This window comes from Remersonia thermophila, chromosome 5, assembly GCF_042764415.1.
Source record: "Remersonia thermophila strain ATCC 22073 chromosome 5, whole genome shotgun sequence".
NCBI classification, from domain to species: Eukaryota; Fungi; Ascomycota; class Sordariomycetes; order Sordariales; family Chaetomiaceae; genus Remersonia; species Remersonia thermophila.
The window spans coordinates 51,465-71,382 of record NC_092221.1 but is presented as its reverse complement, the minus strand read 5'-3'; the positions used below and the strand labels follow the sequence as shown (position 1 = coordinate 71,382).

General features: G+C 53.1%; 7 protein-coding genes across 7 annotated transcripts; 4 read left to right on the top strand and 3 right to left on the bottom strand.

The window, feature by feature from the left end:
• Window positions 1-136: 136 nt before the first annotated feature.
• On the bottom strand, window positions 137-1,418 carry VTJ83DRAFT_5266 (mitochondrial 54S ribosomal protein bL27m; the record flags this gene model as incomplete). The annotated part of the gene is made up of 2 exons (XM_071011847.1): window positions 137-1,017; window positions 1,154-1,418. The coding sequence occupies 2 exons, from the start codon at window positions 1,416-1,418 to the stop codon at window positions 137-139; spliced, it is 1,146 nt and encodes a 381-aa protein (XP_070864641.1).
• Window positions 1,419-1,825: 407 nt separating this feature from the next.
• VTJ83DRAFT_5265 (uncharacterized protein) lies at window positions 1,826-2,247 on the top strand (the record flags this gene model as incomplete). The annotated part of the gene is made up of 2 exons (XM_071011846.1): window positions 1,826-2,015; window positions 2,090-2,247. 2 exons carry the CDS (start codon window positions 1,826-1,828, stop codon window positions 2,245-2,247), a joined length of 348 nt encoding a protein of 115 aa, XP_070864640.1.
• A 258-nt stretch (window positions 2,248-2,505) lies between these two features.
• On the bottom strand, window positions 2,506-3,453 carry VTJ83DRAFT_5264 (uncharacterized protein; the record flags this gene model as incomplete). The annotated part of the gene is made up of 2 exons (XM_071011845.1): window positions 2,506-3,314; window positions 3,402-3,453. 2 exons carry the CDS (start codon window positions 3,451-3,453, stop codon window positions 2,506-2,508), a joined length of 861 nt encoding a protein of 286 aa, XP_070864639.1.
• A 2,168-nt stretch (window positions 3,454-5,621) lies between these two features.
• On the bottom strand, window positions 5,622-7,706 carry VTJ83DRAFT_5263 (uncharacterized protein; the record flags this gene model as incomplete). The annotated part of the gene is made up of 7 exons (XM_071011844.1): window positions 5,622-5,825; window positions 5,886-5,976; window positions 6,029-6,450; window positions 6,512-6,952; window positions 7,021-7,194; window positions 7,281-7,372; window positions 7,439-7,706. 7 exons carry the CDS (start codon window positions 7,704-7,706, stop codon window positions 5,622-5,624), a joined length of 1,692 nt encoding a protein of 563 aa, XP_070864638.1.
• Window positions 7,707-9,246: 1,540 nt separating this feature from the next.
• Window positions 9,247-11,628, top strand: VTJ83DRAFT_5262 (uncharacterized protein; the record flags this gene model as incomplete). The annotated part of the gene is made up of 11 exons (XM_071011843.1): window positions 9,247-9,332; window positions 9,444-9,472; window positions 9,543-9,632; window positions 9,699-9,749; window positions 9,837-10,132; window positions 10,205-10,226; window positions 10,283-10,546; window positions 10,624-11,088; window positions 11,155-11,255; window positions 11,322-11,421; window positions 11,495-11,628. 11 exons carry the CDS (start codon window positions 9,247-9,249, stop codon window positions 11,626-11,628), a joined length of 1,638 nt encoding a protein of 545 aa, XP_070864637.1.
• A 1,249-nt stretch (window positions 11,629-12,877) lies between these two features.
• On the top strand, window positions 12,878-13,960 carry VTJ83DRAFT_5261 (uncharacterized protein; the record flags this gene model as incomplete). The annotated part of the gene is made up of 2 exons (XM_071011842.1): window positions 12,878-13,846; window positions 13,904-13,960. The coding sequence occupies 2 exons, from the start codon at window positions 12,878-12,880 to the stop codon at window positions 13,958-13,960; spliced, it is 1,026 nt and encodes a 341-aa protein (XP_070864636.1).
• Window positions 13,961-14,945: 985 nt separating this feature from the next.
• On the top strand, window positions 14,946-17,090 carry VTJ83DRAFT_5260 (uncharacterized protein; the record flags this gene model as incomplete). The annotated part of the gene is made up of 1 exon (XM_071011841.1): window positions 14,946-17,090. The coding sequence occupies one exon, from the start codon at window positions 14,946-14,948 to the stop codon at window positions 17,088-17,090; it is 2,145 nt and encodes a 714-aa protein (XP_070864635.1).
• Between the last annotated feature and the right edge of the window lie 2,828 nt (window positions 17,091-19,918).

The following is a 19,918-nucleotide window of genomic DNA, read 5'->3' as shown; positions in this document are numbered from 1 at the left end:
CTATTTGTGACATCGTTATTGTACAATGGGCGAGACAGACGCCAGGAGGCGAGACAGCCGCTGGGGCCGATCCAATGCCCTACCGTCCACCCAGTTTCGTACGACACACACAGCCGTCGTTGTCGTCCCGCGGCCATCAAGCCGACACCTTCTTGGCCTCCGCGGCCTTGGCGGCCTTGGCAGCCTTGGCAGCCTTGAGAGCAGCCGCCGCCTGTAACTTCTGCTCCAGCTCCTTCGCCCTCTTCTTTTGCATGCGCTGGTTGAACCGCTCGCGGCGCGCCGCCCTGGCCAGGGCGCGCTTCTTGAGCCCCAGGAAAGTGACGATGCGTTTCCTCCTCCGCAGGCGGAACTTGGCCTTCCTCGACTCGGACTTCTCGGTCCCTGGAACGACACCGGCGTCGCCCACGATGCGACCAATCTCCCAGTTGTGCTCGCGGTAGCTGTAGTCATCCTGCAGGTGGAAGACGCGGGTGGCCCTGCGCTCCTCGAGCTTCTTCTGCTCCTCGAGCTCCTGCGCCTCTTTCCGCGCCTGGGCGATCTCCCTGGTCCTGAGCTTTTCCTGGACCAGCTTGGCCACGACCGAGTTGCCATCCTTCAGCGGCACCGGCTGCTCGTACTTGGAAGCAGCCTTCTCGGCGGGTTGCGGTGTCGTCTCAGTCGCCGCTTCGGTGGCCTCCGCAGTTACTTGTTCTGGGTTTGCGTGGCGCGTGACCGAGAGAGGAATTCCGCTAGGCGAAAGATTGTTGGTGGGAGCCTGGGGTTCGCGCCGGGGAACGGCAACGAGGTTAAGCTTCCTCTTGCGAGGCTCTCCGGGCGGGTAGGGCAGCTTGTCCTCGCGGTTGAAGACAACGCCGATATATTGGCGCTTGGGGTGGCGTGCCGGGTCGCGGTAGTATTTGACGTAGCCGGCAACGGCGGCATGGATCGTGTGGTCGCGGCCCATGATCGTGTTCTCGCCGGGGTGCCATATTGTGCCGCGTTGCTTGTAGATGATGTGGCCAGGAAGAACGTACTGGTCTGAATGGAGGGGCAATTAGCAAGAAAGCAACCGACCGCAGCCGATCTGCCGCGGGACACAAAGCAACTCGGAACCCGCAGCTGGGGAAAGGCGGGGGGTCGCGTGGTCATCCGAGCAGGAGTGGACAAGACCTACCGCCCGTCTTTTTGGCACCCAGCTTCTTGGGGATGGTCTTCTTGTTCTTGAGCTTGTAGGCACCCTGCGACTTGACGGTGGCATAACGGCGACCCTCCACGGCGGAATTGGCAGCCATTGGCGATGAGACACGGAGGTTCGCGAACCGGTCTTCGAGAGTCGTCATGGATGTCGTCGTCACAGCCGGCCGGAGGGCGGTGCTGAAGCTGCGGCAACTGTTGGCAGCAGCCCTCTGGAGGGGCCGCTGCAGCTGTGAGAGATGCATCGGGCCGGACTCTCGCGCACCGCGCGGCAGGGAGGACCGGGGGAGCGGGTTGAGAGTGGTGTGCGGGATCCGGAGCCGGAACACGGAGGAGGCCGGATTCTCGCCGATGCCCCCCTCACTTGGTGATGCCCGCGCTGTTTGCTTGGTGCTGGGGTGAAGTTTTCTGCTGAGTCAGCAGGCATACAAAGCCGGGATCCACGGGCGCGATAAGATAAGGACCCACTGCGGGACCCAAGCCAACGGTCCCGTCCCGACCTTGGATCTGGCCAGCTAAGAACATCATTCATGATTTGGGGATGTGAAGCTCTCAGACAAGCGCGTTCGCCTTTGTTCTCCTACCAACCTACCGCGAATTGCAGACGCAATACCATTGGATACCCAAGCTCCTGAGAAAAACGGAATCGACAATGCGCCTGCTCGCAGTCCTCTTCCTGGCCCTCGCGAGCGTCGTCTCGGCGCAGTTTGGCTTCTTCGACCACATGTTCCACGGCGGACAGCAACACCAGCAGCCTCAGAACGTCCCAAGCGATTCATCCAACTACCGCGCGCAATACTCGAGGGCCCACTGCGACAAGTACCTTTGCCCGGACACTTTGGGTGAGCTCCCAGACCATCCCGAGGCGACAGATTCGTCCGGCGTTGTCGTAACTAACATGTGTCCAACGCACCAGCATGTGTGCATTTCCCACACCACTGCCCCTGCCCGTGGCCAGCGCATGAGGACAAGTTCGAGCTCGCCGAAGGACAGCGTATTTGCATTTCGAAGGGAGGTTTCAAGGCGGGCGAGGCAGCGAGGAAGGTCGAGCTGGCGCGCAAGGGCCTGCTATGACGCTGGGCAAAGTGCTGCTCAACCAGTCAGCGAGCTGTACATACATACATACCCTTTGGCAATGGTTGGCGTTCAATAAGATAGAGAAATTAACAAAATTGTCAGCCAAAGCAATATATGATACAGTTCTGAAGCCCGGTGTGTAAGGAAAAACATCTTCGCAGCCGTAACACCATGGATCCGTCCATCCAATCCCCCCCCCCGGTGGTGCCCCCACAGACGCTCCTTTTCATCGCAACGCCTCTGTCCCTTCTTTGCCTACGACGATCCGTTGGCCTGGCTGGGTAGCGGCGGGACAGGCGGCCTCTTATCCCTCTTCGCGCCTTTCCTGTCCGCCTCCTCATCATCTTCATCCTCATCCTCATCTTCCAACTGCTCCGGATGCCCAAGCAGCGCCGCCACGTTCTTCATCTCGTAGTGCTTCTTGCGCATCTCCTCAAACTTCCGGTGCTTCTCCCGCTCCTCGGCACTCAGGCCAACCAGGTACTCCTCGTTATCCGTGTCGTGTCCGCTGCCGCTGCTATCGACGTGCACCGCGCGGTGCCGGTTCGGTGATGACGGCGCGAACGCCTGCTCGGGCAGCTCCTCCTCGGGCTCGCCCAGCGAAAGGTCGGGGATCTCGTCAACGGCCTGCGCCGCGCCCGGCCGCCGCCGCTTTCCCTCTCCTTGCTGGTCCTCGTCCTCATCGTCATCCGAAGGGTCCTCGGCCGGGTCGTAGTGCCTCGCATACGGCGTCTTGGGCTCGTTGATCTTCATGGTGGCCGTGCGCTCTTGTTCTGTCAGGTAGAGGTTCGCCTCGTCCCACTTGAGCCGCGGGCCGTGCTCCTGTCCCGCATGGGCGGCGTCGTCGCCCGGAGGGAGTGAGCCTTGCCTGCGCAAGCCAACCGGTCGCGAGGCGCTGGCTGCCGACGATGACCGCCGGTGGCCTGCGTTGTATTGGGTGTTGAGGATGGTGAGCTCGCGGGCTTCCTGGGGCGTCAGCGGGTGGTGCAGCGGCGAGTGGCCCGGCGCGTGGCTGCCGGTCGGGGACCCGGGCGGCGAGGCGCGATGGGAGTTCTTGAGAATTCCTGTGACGACAAGACAACTGTTAGCATCTTCGCTGAGCGTATTCATCCAGAAGTTCGTTGCCAGGCGGGCTAGGTCGCTCGTCGTACCCTTCGGGCGCGGGGCTTGTGACCCTGGCGTGGGGTTCGTTGGCTGGTCCATCGGGCTTGTTGTGTCTCGGGGATGGGCAGGTAGGTCCAGGATATTCTCCTTGTATCAACCTCGAATTTTCGTATGTATTGGGTTTCTCAAGTAGCTTATTCCAGGATCAGCACTTGAAAGAAGGCGACTGAGATCAAAAGGACAAGGTCCGGGCGGTGGAGTGACTTTGGCACTCCGGGCGGGCCCCGGCGGGCCATTTCATGGAAGTGGGGTGCCGAGCGCCAAGCCTTTCGCTCAGCGCTCCCGGCCCTCTCAAACGGAAGGAATCCTCGAAATGGGCGTCCAAGACCTCGAAGCGGAAGTTCTCGAAGACAGTGGTTGGTTCTCGGTAGGCAGCCTTCAATGAGGCGAACATACTTGGACAAACTGCATCTTCCATACCTATTGCTCTGGCTTAATGACTCCCAACTGTATCCAGTTTGGTTTAGAATCAATTCATTCACACCAGATCCACAGCCACTAGAAAGAGAGCGGAGGTTGCAATCCTGAACTTGGTCTTCCAGGTGATCAACGTTCACCCAACACTCATTCCAGTCTTGGCCGCCCCAAAAAGGGAACCCTGTCGTACACGTCCATATTCATGTAGTGTTCTATGCAAACATCCTGAGAAATGGGGCAGAGGAAGTCCTCGACATCATTAAACTATCCGCATGGCGTAAAAAAAAAGGAAGCAATGTAGTATTTATACACCTGTGGTCGCGGGGCAGCTTAGGCGATTCATAGAAAGTATTATCGACAGAGGGGGTCAGATGGCGTCGATATACCCCGGGCAAATGCGTACCTCCATGTTTCTGGGTTCTGGAAGTGGCCATGGACAAGTGGAGAGGAGACCCCCCTCCGTGACCATGCATCTTGACTTGATTTTGTCTGATACGCTCACACCACGGGGGCATGGAGGAATGCGTCCCACCCATCCAGAAGGACAAATGTAACTAAGGGGGCAATGCGCCGTATGTACCTGATACAAGGGATTCATAGAGTTGAGCCGCGGTCTCAGCAGCACAACGGGACCGCACCAAGGCCCAGGATGGGATCGGCCAGGTCAGGGGGGTGTTTGGGGAACGGCGGGATGTGCCATGTGGGTTGAGAGTGTTGACCGTCTTGTCTAGTTTCCTTCCAAAGCCCTGGCCTGTGCGAATATAAAGTCCAGCATCCAACACGGGGTGAATCAATAATTTCCATGCCTCTTCTGGTCCCCACCCCCAGGACAGTTTCTCACAAATCTCTGGGCTGGCCTTGGATCGCAGCCTCTCATGCGTCTCATCTCTCTCCATGGACCCTGAGCAACTGTTCCCATCATGACCTCAGGGTAAGTGGCATGCCGTTCTCATTTCTCTCACAATAAACGTTCGGCACTGTTACGACAACCACGGCGTGGATCATTCCCAGCACGTCATGGCCACCGCATGTTGCTGTCCCCTGGTTCCTTTTCTCTCGTATTCTGTGTTCCTCGCGTTCGGATGCTCGATTCTGCCCCCCTTCTTGCGTGTTCCTCTCCCACCCATAAGAGGGGGAAAGGGGAGGAAAGCCTGCCGTTCCAGCACCATCAAAGGCGCAAGGGCCAATCTTCACGGTCCCGAACAACTTACTGGAGTCTCTGATAGAGCCGCCTCCTACGATTGAAGCACTTGTGCAAGAAATGGCTCTCCAGCACCGCCTACGAGCCATTTAATAGAACCTCGCCATCCCTGCCCCGGCATCGACATGTCCATCCAGGCCGCCCCCACAACTGATCAGAACAAGGCCCAAGACCACGATGTGCGTGGAATTGACATGCAGTTCTTGAATGACCCGTAAGTAAACCATCCCTTGAAACAATGTGTTTCTTCATTCATTGTTCTCGTTATTCTTCAGTTTGCTGACCTTGACCATCGACTCGGTCTTGTCAAGTGTTGTCGATAATTAACCCATCAAGAACGATATCCGAGACCAACTTCCGAGAATGATGATCTGTTCTGTTGGTGACGACAAGCGTCCCGACAGTTGCTTTGCTCTCGTCATGGATGTGATCTTGGACAAAGTCAATCTCATGGTGGATATAGGCAGAAGATTGTGGGATTTTATTTTGATGTGTTGATTAACAATTTCTCCTGGGAAAGGAGTATTGATCTGGGCTTTTCTGGTGCACCTTGCGTCCCATCGAGCATTGTGCAACGCAAGATCCGTTCTTAGCCGCTGTGCTGGGTCTTGGACTGGTACTTGTCCAAGAGATCGCCTTGAACCTCTTGCTCGAACACGTCGACCTTGGTCGAGGCAAACTTGCGAGCGCTAACCCCTTTCTCAAAGAGCAGATCCAGTTCGGCAAACGTACGGCCGGATGGTTCAGGGACGCGAAAGTACGTGTACACTACGCAAAGCCCGCAAATACCAGCCTAACGTAGCAAATAAAAATTAAACCCCTGATCTGGTATCATGAGTGGATAGGCACTTACCCAGAAGAATCCCGCAAAGTTGCTCCAGTCCCAGGCTCCGGGATTCAGCATGTATGGAGTGAGGACGGATGCGACGATACCAACGATAATGCTTCAGAGATATTAGCACAGCTACGGGCGTGCGGGACTGAGAGGGAACTCACTAGAGAACACGCCCCAGAGCTACCGTCTTGATCTGGAGCCTCCGTGTGGACAGCTCACCAACCAGGGAGTAGCAGACGGTTCCCACAGTCAACTGGTACGTCAAAGCCCAGCCCAGCATGATGCTGCCGGTTGCGATGGATCCCTCCCTGCGGTGCGCCTCCGGGACGAGCCCGAGAAACCCGAGGATAAGGAGCATGCTAAAGAGTCCGCACAGGCCGTAGAGGTAAAGAGACCGGCGTCCGATGCCGCGGCTCATGAGAAACCAGGCACCGAAAACGCCCACCATGTTCATTCCGTACTGCCCGAGAGCGAAGCCATAGGCGCTGTTTTCGTTGAGGCCTGCCTGCTTCAGGAAGTACGTTGAGTAGTTTGAGAAGGAGTTGCCCGAGAGGTTTTGGATGGCCCACACCATGCAGACGATCTGGAAGTTCCTGTTAGCGATGGATCTTTTAGTCGTGTCAACCCGCCATGCGGGACCATACCTCTGTCCTCCGGAGGTTATGACCCTTGAAGCAATCCAGATAACTGGCCCCCTTGGTCGCCTGCTCCTCGAGAGCCGTGGTATGGATCATCATGTTGATCGTTTCGTCGGCGTCAAAGTCTGTCTCGCGGCTGGAACTCGTGAGGCGCAGCAAAGCCTTTTTCGCCTCATCAAGCTTCCCCTTCCGGACGCACCACCAAGGGGACTCTGGGCAGAAGAAGACCCCGATGGCGAGAGGAAGGGGCCACATCCACTGCAACGCATAGGGGATCCGGTACGCCCATTCGTCTTGCCTGTCCAACATGGACATGATGACGCCGATGCCGATAAGCTGCCCAAGACCCCAGCAGAAGTTCACGTAGGTGGTCAGATAGCCCCGCATGGGAATTGGGCAGACTTCTGAGGCGTACGTGATGGTGAGGGTTTGGAAGACGCCCCATGGCTATGGCGCGATCCAGCCGTCATCGTTAGCGAGAGTTCATTCAACGACAAGAGGGCGGTTCTTCTTACAATGCCACAGAGGATTTCGGCCGCGAGGAGGGTCTGGACGTTTTGAGCGGTGAAGAACAACGCTGTCCATGCGTTGATCAGGGTCAGACAGACGATGACAGTCCATCGGTAGCCAAAGCGCTCCGATACCCATCCGTTGATGAGCAAGCCGATAAGCTCGCCAACATTGGCGCCCTGGTGGTGTGCATTAGTGGTCAGCCAAACTTGATTTTGAATCTCAGAGGCAGCATGATGGGGAGGGCTTCGGGGCATCAGCTCACGTTGCTGAGTCCGGCTTGCCATGGAGCTGGGACCTCCCACTCGCCGTTGGGCAGCTGTTCGCCATATTTCTTGTTGAATTGAGGAAACGCGTCTGCAGCATTGATTCTTAGTTGCCTAGTCTCCAACCGACCCAGCTTGTTCAGTCACGATGACTTACAGAAGTTATTGATCAAGCAGATGTCGTAACCTTCCATGACGATACAAGTCGAGATAAGGATGCTCCACGCGATGGCCTTTGGATACAAGCGAATGCCCTGCATCAAGGTCATATTCTGCTCAGTCTCGGTGGCATGCTTGGCGGCCTGGATGATGCGTTCCCGAGATTTGAGCTTCTCGAGTTCGCCTGGCTCGTCCTGGTCTTTCTCCTCGTTTCTCACCACTCGGGCGGGCGGCCCAACGGTGGCGGTAATCTCGTGCAATCCCATATTTCTTTGAGGTACTCAGATTGTCCCCTGAGATACTACAAGCGGGCGAAGCTGAGGTCCAACTCGTACCAGAGCCCGAGCTACGGAGCCTGGATTTCGTTCGACTTCATTAAATCTTGGGGTTTTTGCTAAACCCAACAGGCCAAATAAATGTCGGAATCCGTCGTCAGGGATCCATCCTGGGCGGAAAAAAAAGAATCTCGAAGATTCAACTCGGGTCCAATTAGGAATCAGTGATCATGATCGGGATATGAGACCAGTGGATCGATGGGTGGGGTGTGCTGGGAAGTCGAGGTTATGGAGGAGACAGTGTTCCTACTATACTATACTATAGTTCAGTTCCTTCCCACGTCCCCTGCAGACCGGCAAGGAACCAAGGTAGGTACGCAAGGCCCCGCGGATTTCAAGGAATGTCTCGGTCGTTCTCGGAACCGGTTGAAGTTCAACCGCAGGGCTCAAGTGACAGTGCACACCGAGTAGCGGCTTGTGTAACGTCTGGAACTTGGAATTGAAGATGCATGTACACAGTAATCTGTTCTTACCGAATAGGAGGAACCCTAAGGGACCGTGGTTCCCCGAGCTGCATTTACGATAACGACCGCGCTGCTCGTTGTGACATGGACTTCGATTGGGCTATTGCGAGCTGTGCTCGTGCGGGCCGTGTAGGTCCGTTTTTGAACACTGCCATCTGAAGCTGGTAAACTGGCAGGGCATGGCTGTGGCCGGGAGGCGACGGGCGGCCGGTTCCTACCATCCACATCGAGCGCTAGATTTCACTGTGGCTGGGTTAAACAAGGGTTAGAGGTTGTGCCCGCAGACAGGTTTCCAGGAGTCTCGCGAAGCCCTCGTCAGGGGCCCGCAACACGGGTTTCCCTGGCCCGGAGTGAGCAGCGTTGGGTTTGGATGAGGGATCAGATGAACGAGGTTCTGTGTCCAAGGCATGACATGGATTCCATCCATTGCCCCGAAGCCTTCTTCCTCGGCATGACTGCATCTGGGCTGATGAAATCGTACCAACTTTGCCAGTTCGGTCCATTCCAGAGTCTTGTCGGTGTTTGTCTTGTCCGTCGACGGCACGGCAGCAGCCGCGCCCGCTCAGCTCGGCTGACCAGTCAGGGAAAAGCGGGGTTGGGTGCGCCACATCGGCTTGCGTTCCTCATTGGCAAAAGCCCCAATTTCTCTCGTGTGGTTGTCAGCCTCAACGGCCAGGGTCCTCGTTGTGTTCGGCTCGGGTTGGGGAACGGAACCATCGCCATGAGAACTTCCCAGCCAAAACAATGCCTCATGATCAAATCCATCACCAATCCCAATGAATACCCATGAGATAATCTTTCAGCTTTTGCCGACGCAGTTCCGCCATCTTCCAAGACACTCGCCGCCGGTTCTCCACTCTTGAAGCTCGGGCCGGCCCTCTGGTTCCAGCGGGGGCTTGCTTCAGCTTCCAATAACTAGCCGCCGCGTGCTTTCGATGCCGATGCCGATCCCTGGCTGATTGAATCGCACGCACGTGCTCGCCACTCCGAGAGCATCCGGCTTGCCGATGCCGCCCGGTGCCGATAGCACTACCCCACTCGGGTCCGGGTCGGGGTTGGCGTCTCCACCTCGGGGCCTGGCGAAGTTTGGATGGTGAGCCGATCCTAGTTGCCGAGCGGGCGGGCCGAGGATGGAATCGATGGGGGATCAGGGCGGAGATTGAGTCTCCATCTCCATCGCCCGAAGCTAACGTTTGCTGAGCAGCGCCAGATGTCGACAGCACCATCTCAAATGTTGGTCGCCCCCATAGCGTGTTGACCCAAGGCGGGTCGAACCTGTTCTAATGAACCACAAACCGCGCAGGCGATAGAGTGACGCCAACGTGTGGTCGATGTCTACACGCTGCCGAGGTTTGCATACCGCCGGGCCTCAAGATACGCGAGCCAAGCAAGCGTTAGTGATCCCAATGTTCATGTTCAGCCAGGACTTGTCCTGATTGATGACGGGCTGCCGTTGCAGAAAAGTTCAAGTTCGCCAACAAGCAGAAATGGGTCAAGACGCCACGGAGATGTCAGTCCAACCCTCCATGTCCCTAGGCACTCGCGGTTGCGCCAATTGAGCTTGGATGTTCCCAATCTAACCGTGATGAGCCCGCAGTGGTGTTCATCGACGAATCCCAAACCGCTATCCACGATGCGTCGAGCCCAGAGAGCGGACCAGACGAGGCCGAGCCGGCTTGGGACTCACCTGTCATCGTCTCAGAAGCTTTGTCCCATAAGACCCCGTCGTCATCGACCAGCTTGTCACCGTTTCGAGCCCAGTCTCCCCCAGACAACCGCTTGCGGCTGATGATGATATCTTCGGTTGTGAACCCTCCAGTCTCGACCTGGCCCCTGACGAACCCCGAAGAAGCCAACCTCTTCCGCCACTTCGTGAGCCGACTAGCTATGTGGGTAAGATCCCCGGATGCTCAGGACCTCCTGCTCGGATGCCATGCATCGGACTGACGCGGTAATTAACCTCAGCTTGACCTCTGTGATCCAAATCGTATGTCCATAACCACACCCGCCCTGGCAGGCGAGAAGGTTGACGTCATGCCCTAGATACCTTTGAGATTGTGGTGCCTCAACGGGCGCGAGAATCCCCAGTCCTCCTCAAAGCGATGTTCGCCCTCGCAGCACGCCATTTGGGTCAGACTCGTCCTCCAGGCCAGCTCAAGGACACCTACAATCAACTCGCCGATATGTACAACGAGGCCTGCATCAACATCATGAAGAGCATCTTGGGGAGCAACAATTACGAGCCGGCCTGGACTGAGAACTTGTTTGCAGCTACCATTATCCTCCAGGTCATGGAAGAGATGAACGGTACGGCCCCGGTCAGAACATTCATGGAACTCCCGGGTCGTAACATGCCGAAAATCACGAGCTGACAATGCCGACAGCCGGGCTGAACGACGGGAATGATGACGCGGGGACCGACCTAGACAAAAAGGAGGCTCTGCATCGTGGCCACCTCCCAGGCATGTACCGTTTCGTCCGCGAACGATCTTTCGAACCCGGCACTCTCGGCGCTGCATCCTTCTGGGTCGGTTTGCGACAGGAAATCTACAGCGCCGTGACAAAGAGGCAACCGGTCTGTCTGAACCTGGTGCATCCCGGCTTGGTTGACAGGTCGCCTACCGAAACCGATGATTATGCGTGGGCGAACCTCGCCGTCGTCCACTGTGCCGACGTTCTCAACTTTTGCTTCGGTTCCGAAAGGCAACAACAGCAGCGATGGGAAGAGCTGGATGCTTTCAACAGGAAATGGTCTGACAAACATCCCCGGTCGTACGACCCCGTCTTCAGAGAGCCCAAGGGGGCAGGCATAATCTTTCCAGAAATTTGGTATCATCGCAGCTGTCAAGGCAGGTCTTATCGATACTCCCCTTGGGTGCCCGACCATGAGCTAACAGTTGGCGCCGTGCTTGCAGTCATTGGTCTCCAGCATCACCGCCTCGCCAGGCTGTTTCTGTTGGAGCAGCGTATCAAGTCCGGGATCAGCATGGTCCCTGAGATGAAACGCGGGCTTGAGGTGAGTTCGACGCCATCCTCCATTTCTCTCACTATGCTCTGTTAACATAGTGAACTTTCTGGCCAGGAGGAGATTCGTGACAATGTTCGCGAAATCTGTGGCATCGGGCGCGGGAACCAATGGACCCCGCCGGGCATGTTTACCGCATGCATGGCAATATCAGCTTGTAAGGTTCTCTCATACGAGCTGGATATTTACGGGATGAGTAACACCCTCGTTCGAACTAACCACCACACTAGTTGGCAACTACTTTGACAAGGTTGAGGAACAAGATGCCATGCTGGCGATACTCGAGCAGACCCAGAGAGACCATGCACGTCCTACGGAGAGCGTGAGACTGGAAATGTTAAAAGCCTGGGGCCGGCGTGGGTGATGGGGGGTCTTGTCGCCCAAGCCAAGACCACGGGAGGGGGCGGCGGCATCCTACCGCTCGAACCCGGGTACATAGAGGATGGACGGGGGGCAATAGTGCGGGTGCCCAGGTCAAAAGAGTAGTGCCTTTCCCATCAGCCGCAGCTTTCTGTGATCTATCGTTAGCGCGGTGTCTGAGCTAGATCAAGAGGATCAAAGATGTGGGAGAAGAGGCAGCGAGGAATCAAACACGAACGTTCTGCGGAGCTGTTGGTGGCAACGGAACCGGCGGTCTCAAGGCCAAGAGAAGCCATTAACTAATTTAATATCATCTTGTGACCAGCTTCGGTTCTTTAAGCACCCGGACAAGGGGCGATTGTGTGGACATTGCGTTGTTCCCAACCTGGTTCTGGCGGGATTATGTTGCCCAATCCAGGTTGCCCATGCCGTTACCCGTCCCGAGACTACGGGTCCCGGCATGGGGCTGCATGCATGATTGCATCCTGCAGAGCGTCAGTTGAACCTAGTGTTGAACCCCAAACCGGAAGACAAGCCTGCGCTAAACATCCTGCCCTGTCTGATACTGGCCGCTGCGACGACGCAAGGTCTGAAGCCGTATGCCGTGGCTGGCTGGCATCTTCATCAGCGAATGGGAGCTGTGCGTTCACCCGGAAAGGGGCCCATCTTCGCACGAGGGCATCGGAGAGACTTGCTTCATTCGATATGAAACCTGGCTGCCAGAGCGGGTCCGTGAAAAGTCACCGCGTTCACTTGCAACACATCGACAAAGGATGGAAAGTTTCGCCGCTGCGGTCGATCTCATAATCCCATGCGCGTACATTGCACCGACCACCTGACCCTGTATGCGGGAAAGCATAGCACTCTATCATTGACGACCCTGTTGAAAAGTGCTAGACCTTGTGGCGCCTAATATCTCCTGGTGATATGCGGAGCGAGCTGCGATGCCAGCTCACGGAGGCGTCCCCCAGGCCGGTCAACGGCATGCGCTGTTGATGCAACTAGCTGCTTCAGGAAACAGAGGGGGCGAGGGTATCTCGCTCCAATGATGGTTGAAGCAAGCAAGACTACCAATTTCTCTGTGTCGCTGTCCGCTTGCGGCGGCTACAGGTTTCCACCGGCCGAGGGCGCCGGGACTGCCCCTCCAGGGGAAGCCTTCCTGTGTGTCTAGAACTATATAAAGGCCCGGTTCCGCTGCCCTCTTGAGAGTATCGAGACCAAATCTCTTTGCTCATAGCCATACTCTCGGTCGCATGGCCAGTCATACCTTTAGAATCACCCAAGCATTCCTTTTTTCCGAACGACTATCTAGTACCACGGGAGACCGGTCATCCACCATGGCTATAGCGGTTGATGCTTGCTCACCTCGTGATGGTCCTGGTCTTGACAGCATCTCCGACGCTGTCGATACCATCAATGTGTTCAAAGGCCGAATCACCAGCGAAAAGTCGTCCCCCGATGACCCATCCATCTTCGATGCCGACAAGGACAAGACGGCTTTCCGACGATACAATGAGGCATGCGACCGCGTCAAGGCATTTTACGTGGAGCAGCACGCCAAGCAGACCGTGGCTCACAACCTGGCGGCACGAGAGCGCTTCTACTCGCCGGACCGCCGGCGGCCCGAGATGACAGTGTGGGAGGCCATCGAGAAGCTGAACGAGCTCGTTGACGACAGCGACCCGGACACGGAGCTGAGCCAAATCCAGCACCTGCTGCAGTGCGCGGAGGCACTGAGGCGAGACGGCAAGCCGCGCTGGATGCAGCTGACAGGGCTCATCCACGACCTGGGCAAGCTGATGCTCTTCTTGGACGGGTGCTGTGAAGGCCAGTGGGACGTGGTCGGCGACACATTCCCCGTCGGCTGCCGTTTTGATGAGCGGTGTATCTACCCAGAGACCTTCGCGGCGAACCCCGATTCCCATCATGAGGTGTATGGCACCAGACATGGGATCTATGAACCGGGTTGCGGCATGGACAATCTCATCATGAGCTGGGGACACGACGAATATCTCTATTTGGTTCTCAAGGACCAGTGCACCTTGCCTCGTGAGGCCCTCGCCATGGTGCGCTTCCATTCCTTTTACCCATGGCACAGAGAGGGCGCCTACATGGACTTTATGGCCGAGGGAGACGAGAAGTTGCTGCGCGCCGTTCAGGCCTTTAATCCCTACGACCTCTACAGCAAGTCGGATGATCCACCTAAGGTGGAGGAGTTGAAGGTGAGCCCTGAAGATGAGTGCGTACTTGAATGGCCCGACACTGACGCATCAGCCCAGCCATACTACCTGGAGCTTATTGATGAGTACTTTCCCCGGAAGGTTATCCGGTGGTAGCGGATGGGAGGCGAGAGGCTATCCGACTGTCGAGCATCAAGGCGGGGGGGGGGGGGGGGGGGGGGGGGGGGGCTTCATTAGAGGGAAACCAGTCGCTTCTCCGGAATAGAGCCATGGCATTAAAGACGAGGAGGAGCTCAAACAGCGAACACAGCCCAAAACCTCGAAGCAGCCATGGTCGAGTCCTCTCAATGGAAAGTCATACGAATACAAGGAAAAGAAAACTCTTCAAAAAATGGATCAGTAATTGTCTTGAAGGCAAAAACAGGGTTCATGGATAATTACTCTAGGAGTCACAAGATAGAGTGGCAATAATTATCCAGTTGACCCCTTTGCTACTTAACAAGGCCTTGAATGAGCCTTCGAGCAGCTAGAACTCTTGGAAGAAATACTTCACATACTCATGTTCTTGAGGCAACATTAGTTGGAATGTATCGAGGTATCAGGGTTGTGTAGCTATTTTACAATCCAGTTTCAATACCCTGTTGACCCCCCTATTATTTGTTGCCTCGCAGTGGTGACATCATCTCAATTTGATGATTCCACATCCCGATCTCCACCAGCCTTCAGCGCAGGTAGCGATCGGAGCAAACCTTGTACGGTACAAATTGGGGCGGAAATCCGAGACAACGCGCGGGTAAGCTCTTGGTTCAGCTGAGTATGTGACACATCGTCTTGTTGTTTTTTTCTTTCCTTTTTTTTGCCTTACTTTCGGCCATTTTTATTTCGTCTGATTGCTGTCAGTTTTTCTGTCGGTATCTATGTTCTAGTTTCTCGTATCAATAAGCTTCCCCTTGATATGTCAGTCGAGGCGTCCATAAGTTGATATCTGTCTCTTAACAAGGACGACTCCAGAACCTTTGGACCCATGCAAGTGGTGGCCAGTTCTTGGGCACGACATTTATTGGTCTTGCTACCTTTCTAGACAACCAAATTCCCGTTACTAATACGCACCTCAACATCACATCGGTACCGTCACTTTCACATGTTGAGCTTCTACACGTCGCGCCTCACCTTGAGATCAGTCTCTACGGCCGTGTCACGGATTCCCACCTTTCGAGTTTCCGGGAACCCCAGCCTTCCTGGAGTGCTTCTCTCGCGCTTAAGTACCGAGAGTTCGCTGCCATCGTCGCCTTCTCGGTCTTCTTCTAACCCGCTACGCCACTCATTTCTCCGAAGATACGACGGTGGCACTGCCTGCCGCCCAGCTCTGGCCATGCCACGGAAGAACACGACTCGCGTGCCATCTGGCAAGGAAGGAGAACTAACCACACACGATCCCGACGCCGCCGGCCGTCCCCAGGTTCAGCTACGACGCTCTGGCCGCATGGTATCCCGACCAGTACCCCCGGGAGATGTTGACAACGCGGGGCTCATGCTGTGCTCTACGCCCTTAGGGGACGAGGACCAGAGCACGGGTGAGCCAATGGGGCTTGCCATTGAGGAGCTCACCAAACTGGACCGACGGCTGAGGAGCCAAACCAAAAGGCAAAAGATCCTGATGGAGGCGGAGATGCGTCCTACTGGGGTGCGCACCGTTGTCACTGGTGGAATCAAAGCGACGGAACCGGTTCCGGCGCGGGCATCGATGCCGAGCATGCGAGAGCAGCTCCTCACCCCTGACGAGGGAACCGTGGAGATGTCTGACGTGGTGAATGCTGGGAGAAAAGATGATATGAGCCTTGGGGCGGGTGGCTGTGAACCTTCTGAGGAAGTCCCTGACATGGCCGAAAGGGGAGCTGCGCGGAGGCCCGCCGTCAACAGCTCCTACCTGCCATTGCCATGGACAGGAAGGCTGGGCTACGCATGCCTTAACACCTACCTGCGTTCGGCCAAGACCCCAGTATTTTGCTCGCGGACCTGTCGCATCGCCTCTATCATCGATCATCGCTACCCGCTCGCAGACCCTTCGATGCCCGAGCATCCCACCAAGAACCGACCCGACAAAACCCAGAAGCCGTCGGTCGAGCGCGGGCTGAAGTTCGTCCAGAATCTCGGCCTTGCCAACGCCAGAGACATGGTCCGTATGCTGCGGTGGAATGACAAGTACGGCATCAAATTCATGCGCCTGAGCTCCGAGATGTTTCCTTTCGCGAGCCATCCAGAGCACGGCTACAGGCTGGCGCCGTTTGCTTCAGATGTACTCGCCGAGGCCGGGCGGATGGCCGCCGAGCTGGGGCACCGGCTGACCATGCACCCGGGTCAGTTTACGCAGCTGGGCTCGCCGCGCAAGGAGGTTGTCGACGCGGCGGTGCGAGACCTGGAGTATCACGACGAGCTGTTGTCTCTGCTCAGGCTACCTGAGCAGCTCAACCGCGATGCCGTCATGATCATCCACATGGGAGGCGTCTTTGGCGACAAGGCCGCCACGCTGGACCGGTTTCGCAAGAATTACGCAAAGCTCTCGCCCTCTATCAAAGCGCGTCTGGTGCTCGAAAATGACGACGTTAGCTGGAGTGTGCACGACTTGCTTCCTCTGTGCGAGGAGCTCAATATCCCACTCGTCCTCGACTACCACCATCACAATATCGTCTTCGACAGCACGCAAGTACGGGAGGGCACGCTTGACATCAGCGCGCCAGATCTGCAGGCCCGCATCGCAGCGACATGGTCGCGCAAGGGCATCCGGCAGAAGATGCACTACAGCGAATCCTGTCCAGGGGCGGTGACGCCACGGGACCGGCGCAAACACAGCCCGCGGGTGATGACCCTGCCTCCGTGCCCCGCGGATATGGACCTCATGATCGAGGCCAAGGACAAGGAACAGGCGGTATTCGAGCTCATGCGCACCTTCAAGCTGCCGGGCTTTGAGCGGATCAATGACATGATCCCACACGAGCGGCAGGACGAGCCACAGCTAGTACAGTCTAAGACGTCGGCCACAAACAAAAAAGAGGGCAAGCCCACGGCCGCAGGGAAGAGAAAAAGGCCATCTGAAGAAGACAAGGACGAAGTCAACGACCTCAGCGCCGATGATACATCTAAGCAGCCGGCCGGTCGAGTAGTCTCGGACGAGGATTACGCCATGGGCGGCCCGGACAATCGGGTGTACTGGCCCCCGGGCAACGAGGCATGGCTGAAACCTCTGAAAAGAGGGTCCAAGGCCGTTTTGGAGGAAACCGAGGAGTAAAACAGTGGGATGCAAGAAGGACGTCTTGGGGGCTTTCTCACAAAAGGTCTCAAGGCTCAACCCCAGGGTTGGCTTGGAGCCAACCAGCGGCACAATGCTCGAAGGGTTGTGCTTTAATTAATACCGGAAAAAAATAATAGATACCTACATGGCCGAGTCCGAGTGGATTTGAAATCGGCGAGGAAATGCATCTGTGATGTACGCAGTAGGCAACGATGAAACTTTAGACGCGATAATAATACTCCCCACTTATCGTATCCTGATCATCTTGTCCCCTTGGGAGGGGGCTGTTGTGACAGGATCTATAGGGACTCATACCCTGGTCCTGAACCCCAGCAGGCATTCTGCCTGCTCAGACCGCTATTCTAAGCATCCATAGTATATATAAGGAGCCTCCAGGAGAGGCATATCAGATAGTTGTTTTCTTCCTTTAAACAACAGCTTCCAACCGCTCCTTTCCGCCGTATACACTTTTACAGGTCCGGGCTATTACAGTTATAAGCCCGGTACCTTCCTGCTACGCAGAAAGAGAACCTCCCCTTCTTATTATAAGCCTTTAAATCAATCTTTAAAGCGCTTAGCTCGTTTAATTTCTCCTCTCTCTTTTAAAACCCGTTGCTAACTATTAAAGTACCTTCTTTAGTAAAATAGACTTAGTCCTTAAGGATTATACTCTTAGCGTTATCCGGCTAAAGACCTTCTATAACTAAAGACGATAATTCGATTATATTTAAAACGAAGCTTATATCTATAGTATATAATAGATCTATAGACTAGAAGTAAACGTTAAAACGGTTTTAAAGATCTTTAATAATAATTAAAAGTTGTTTTATATAAACGCCTACTTAAAGGTCTAGAAGCAGCTTAGGATTTAATATTAGCGAAAGCTTTAGGATTAGCAGAACGTTAATCCGGAGGAAAGAAGCTTTAAACCAGAGAAATTAAGAGAACCTTTTAAGTCTAACGTAGACTATATATATAAATAAAATCTTTTCTAATACTTCCTAAAGACTGTATAAAACGATTTAAACGATTAGAAGAAGGCTTATAATACAGTATACTACTTTATCTTTAATACTATTTAAAAGGATTTATTTAAAAACGTTTTTAACCTCTTTACGTTAATAAAATAGTTATAGATCTATTATAATCTCCTACGTATCCTAGAAGCCTAATTATTTCTGTTTAAACAGTAAAGATAGAAGCGTTTTATAAAGCTTTCTTTAACGTCTTTAATAAAGCTAAAATAGCTATAAACCCTTTTAAATAGTTTATAAACTTCCGCTGTTAGTATTATAATATATTTGTAAACGGAGTTACCGATATAATTAGTTTCCTAGCTATTATAGCCTTCTTAAATACTATTTAAAAACGTATTACTTTAAAATAGACCTATACTAAATATATATTTCTAGCCGACAAAGTTACCTGAGGCAACCCTAAGGAAACTATAAAGGTATATATAGATTAGCTATACCGATTTCTCCTCTAAACCGGAGCCGGGGTACGCTTTTTACTATATATTTATATTATTTTCGGAGGATGTAAACAGTTATTTAACTAATAAGTCCTATTAAAATAAAGGTTTAATAAAAGAAATAACGATAATACTAAAGGCAAGCCTTTTAGGTTAAAGGATAGCTATAAATAAGGAAAAGGCGGGAATAATAATAAAAAAAGCGGTAATTAAAGCTATAACTAGTTTAATAACTAAAGTAGGAAAGTAAACTAAACGTTAAAGGTTTATTATAACTACTTATACAGAATCCTTAAACGATACTTTTAAATACTAATTAAATACTTTAATCTTAAAGCTATTATAACTAATAAAAGCGAAAGAAACGGTATAATATCCTAGAACTTACGTTAACGTATCCTCGATAACCTTATAAAGCTTTAATAAACGGACCTTAGAGACGAGTTGTAAGCTTAAAAGATAAAACTCTTTAGTCCCAGAGTACTACGTTTACTATTAGGACTAGGTAGCGAAGAACCCTTTCCTAGTTTAATCGGAGTTAAATTAAAACCCGATAATAATAAAGATTTTTCAAAGCCTTAGTTAAAATAGTAATCCTTTACAACCTATAAGTAAAAATTCAGCTTCCCCCCGATATCTACGCTATATTTATTACCGACTATTACCTACTTTATAACTCTATTCTTCTAAATAACTATAAAGCAGTCTATATCGTTAATAATAAATTATAATTTAAGCCTAAATTCTAATATAAAGTTGATAACCCAGACGACTATATAGAGGCTAATACAACCTTTTTCTAAATATAAGCCTGTAGGCGATAAAAGCTTAAGAATATACTAAATAGTAACAAAGGTCCTAATACTAAGGATTTAATTCTAAAAGATACAGTCTTTATTAACGGGTTTTATATTAATATTGTATTAGAGATAGCTTTTAAACGGGCAGGCCTTTAGTATTATAGGTAGAATAGAACCTTTTATTACAGCCCTAAAAAGCGTAGTCTAGTAATAAGACAGTTGGTTTATAAATATAATTTAATATTCCTCGAATACAACGTTTATTTTATTTATTTATAGGTTTCTTCGCTTAAGTATATTATAACTATATCTCTCGCTATTATTAAAACCCGTTTAACTATTTAATCGAAAGAGCTACTTTCTAAAAGAAAGGATACGAAGCGTTTATAGTACCTATATATAGGATACGTAAAGCCCGAAGCAATACAAAGATTCGTCTCTATAGCTAAAGAAGTTCGGTACAAAATAGATAGCATTTTAAAAAAGGAGTATAAGAGTTGTATACGAGTATACGCTACTCAAATTATTTTACATTAACCCTTTGAAAACTA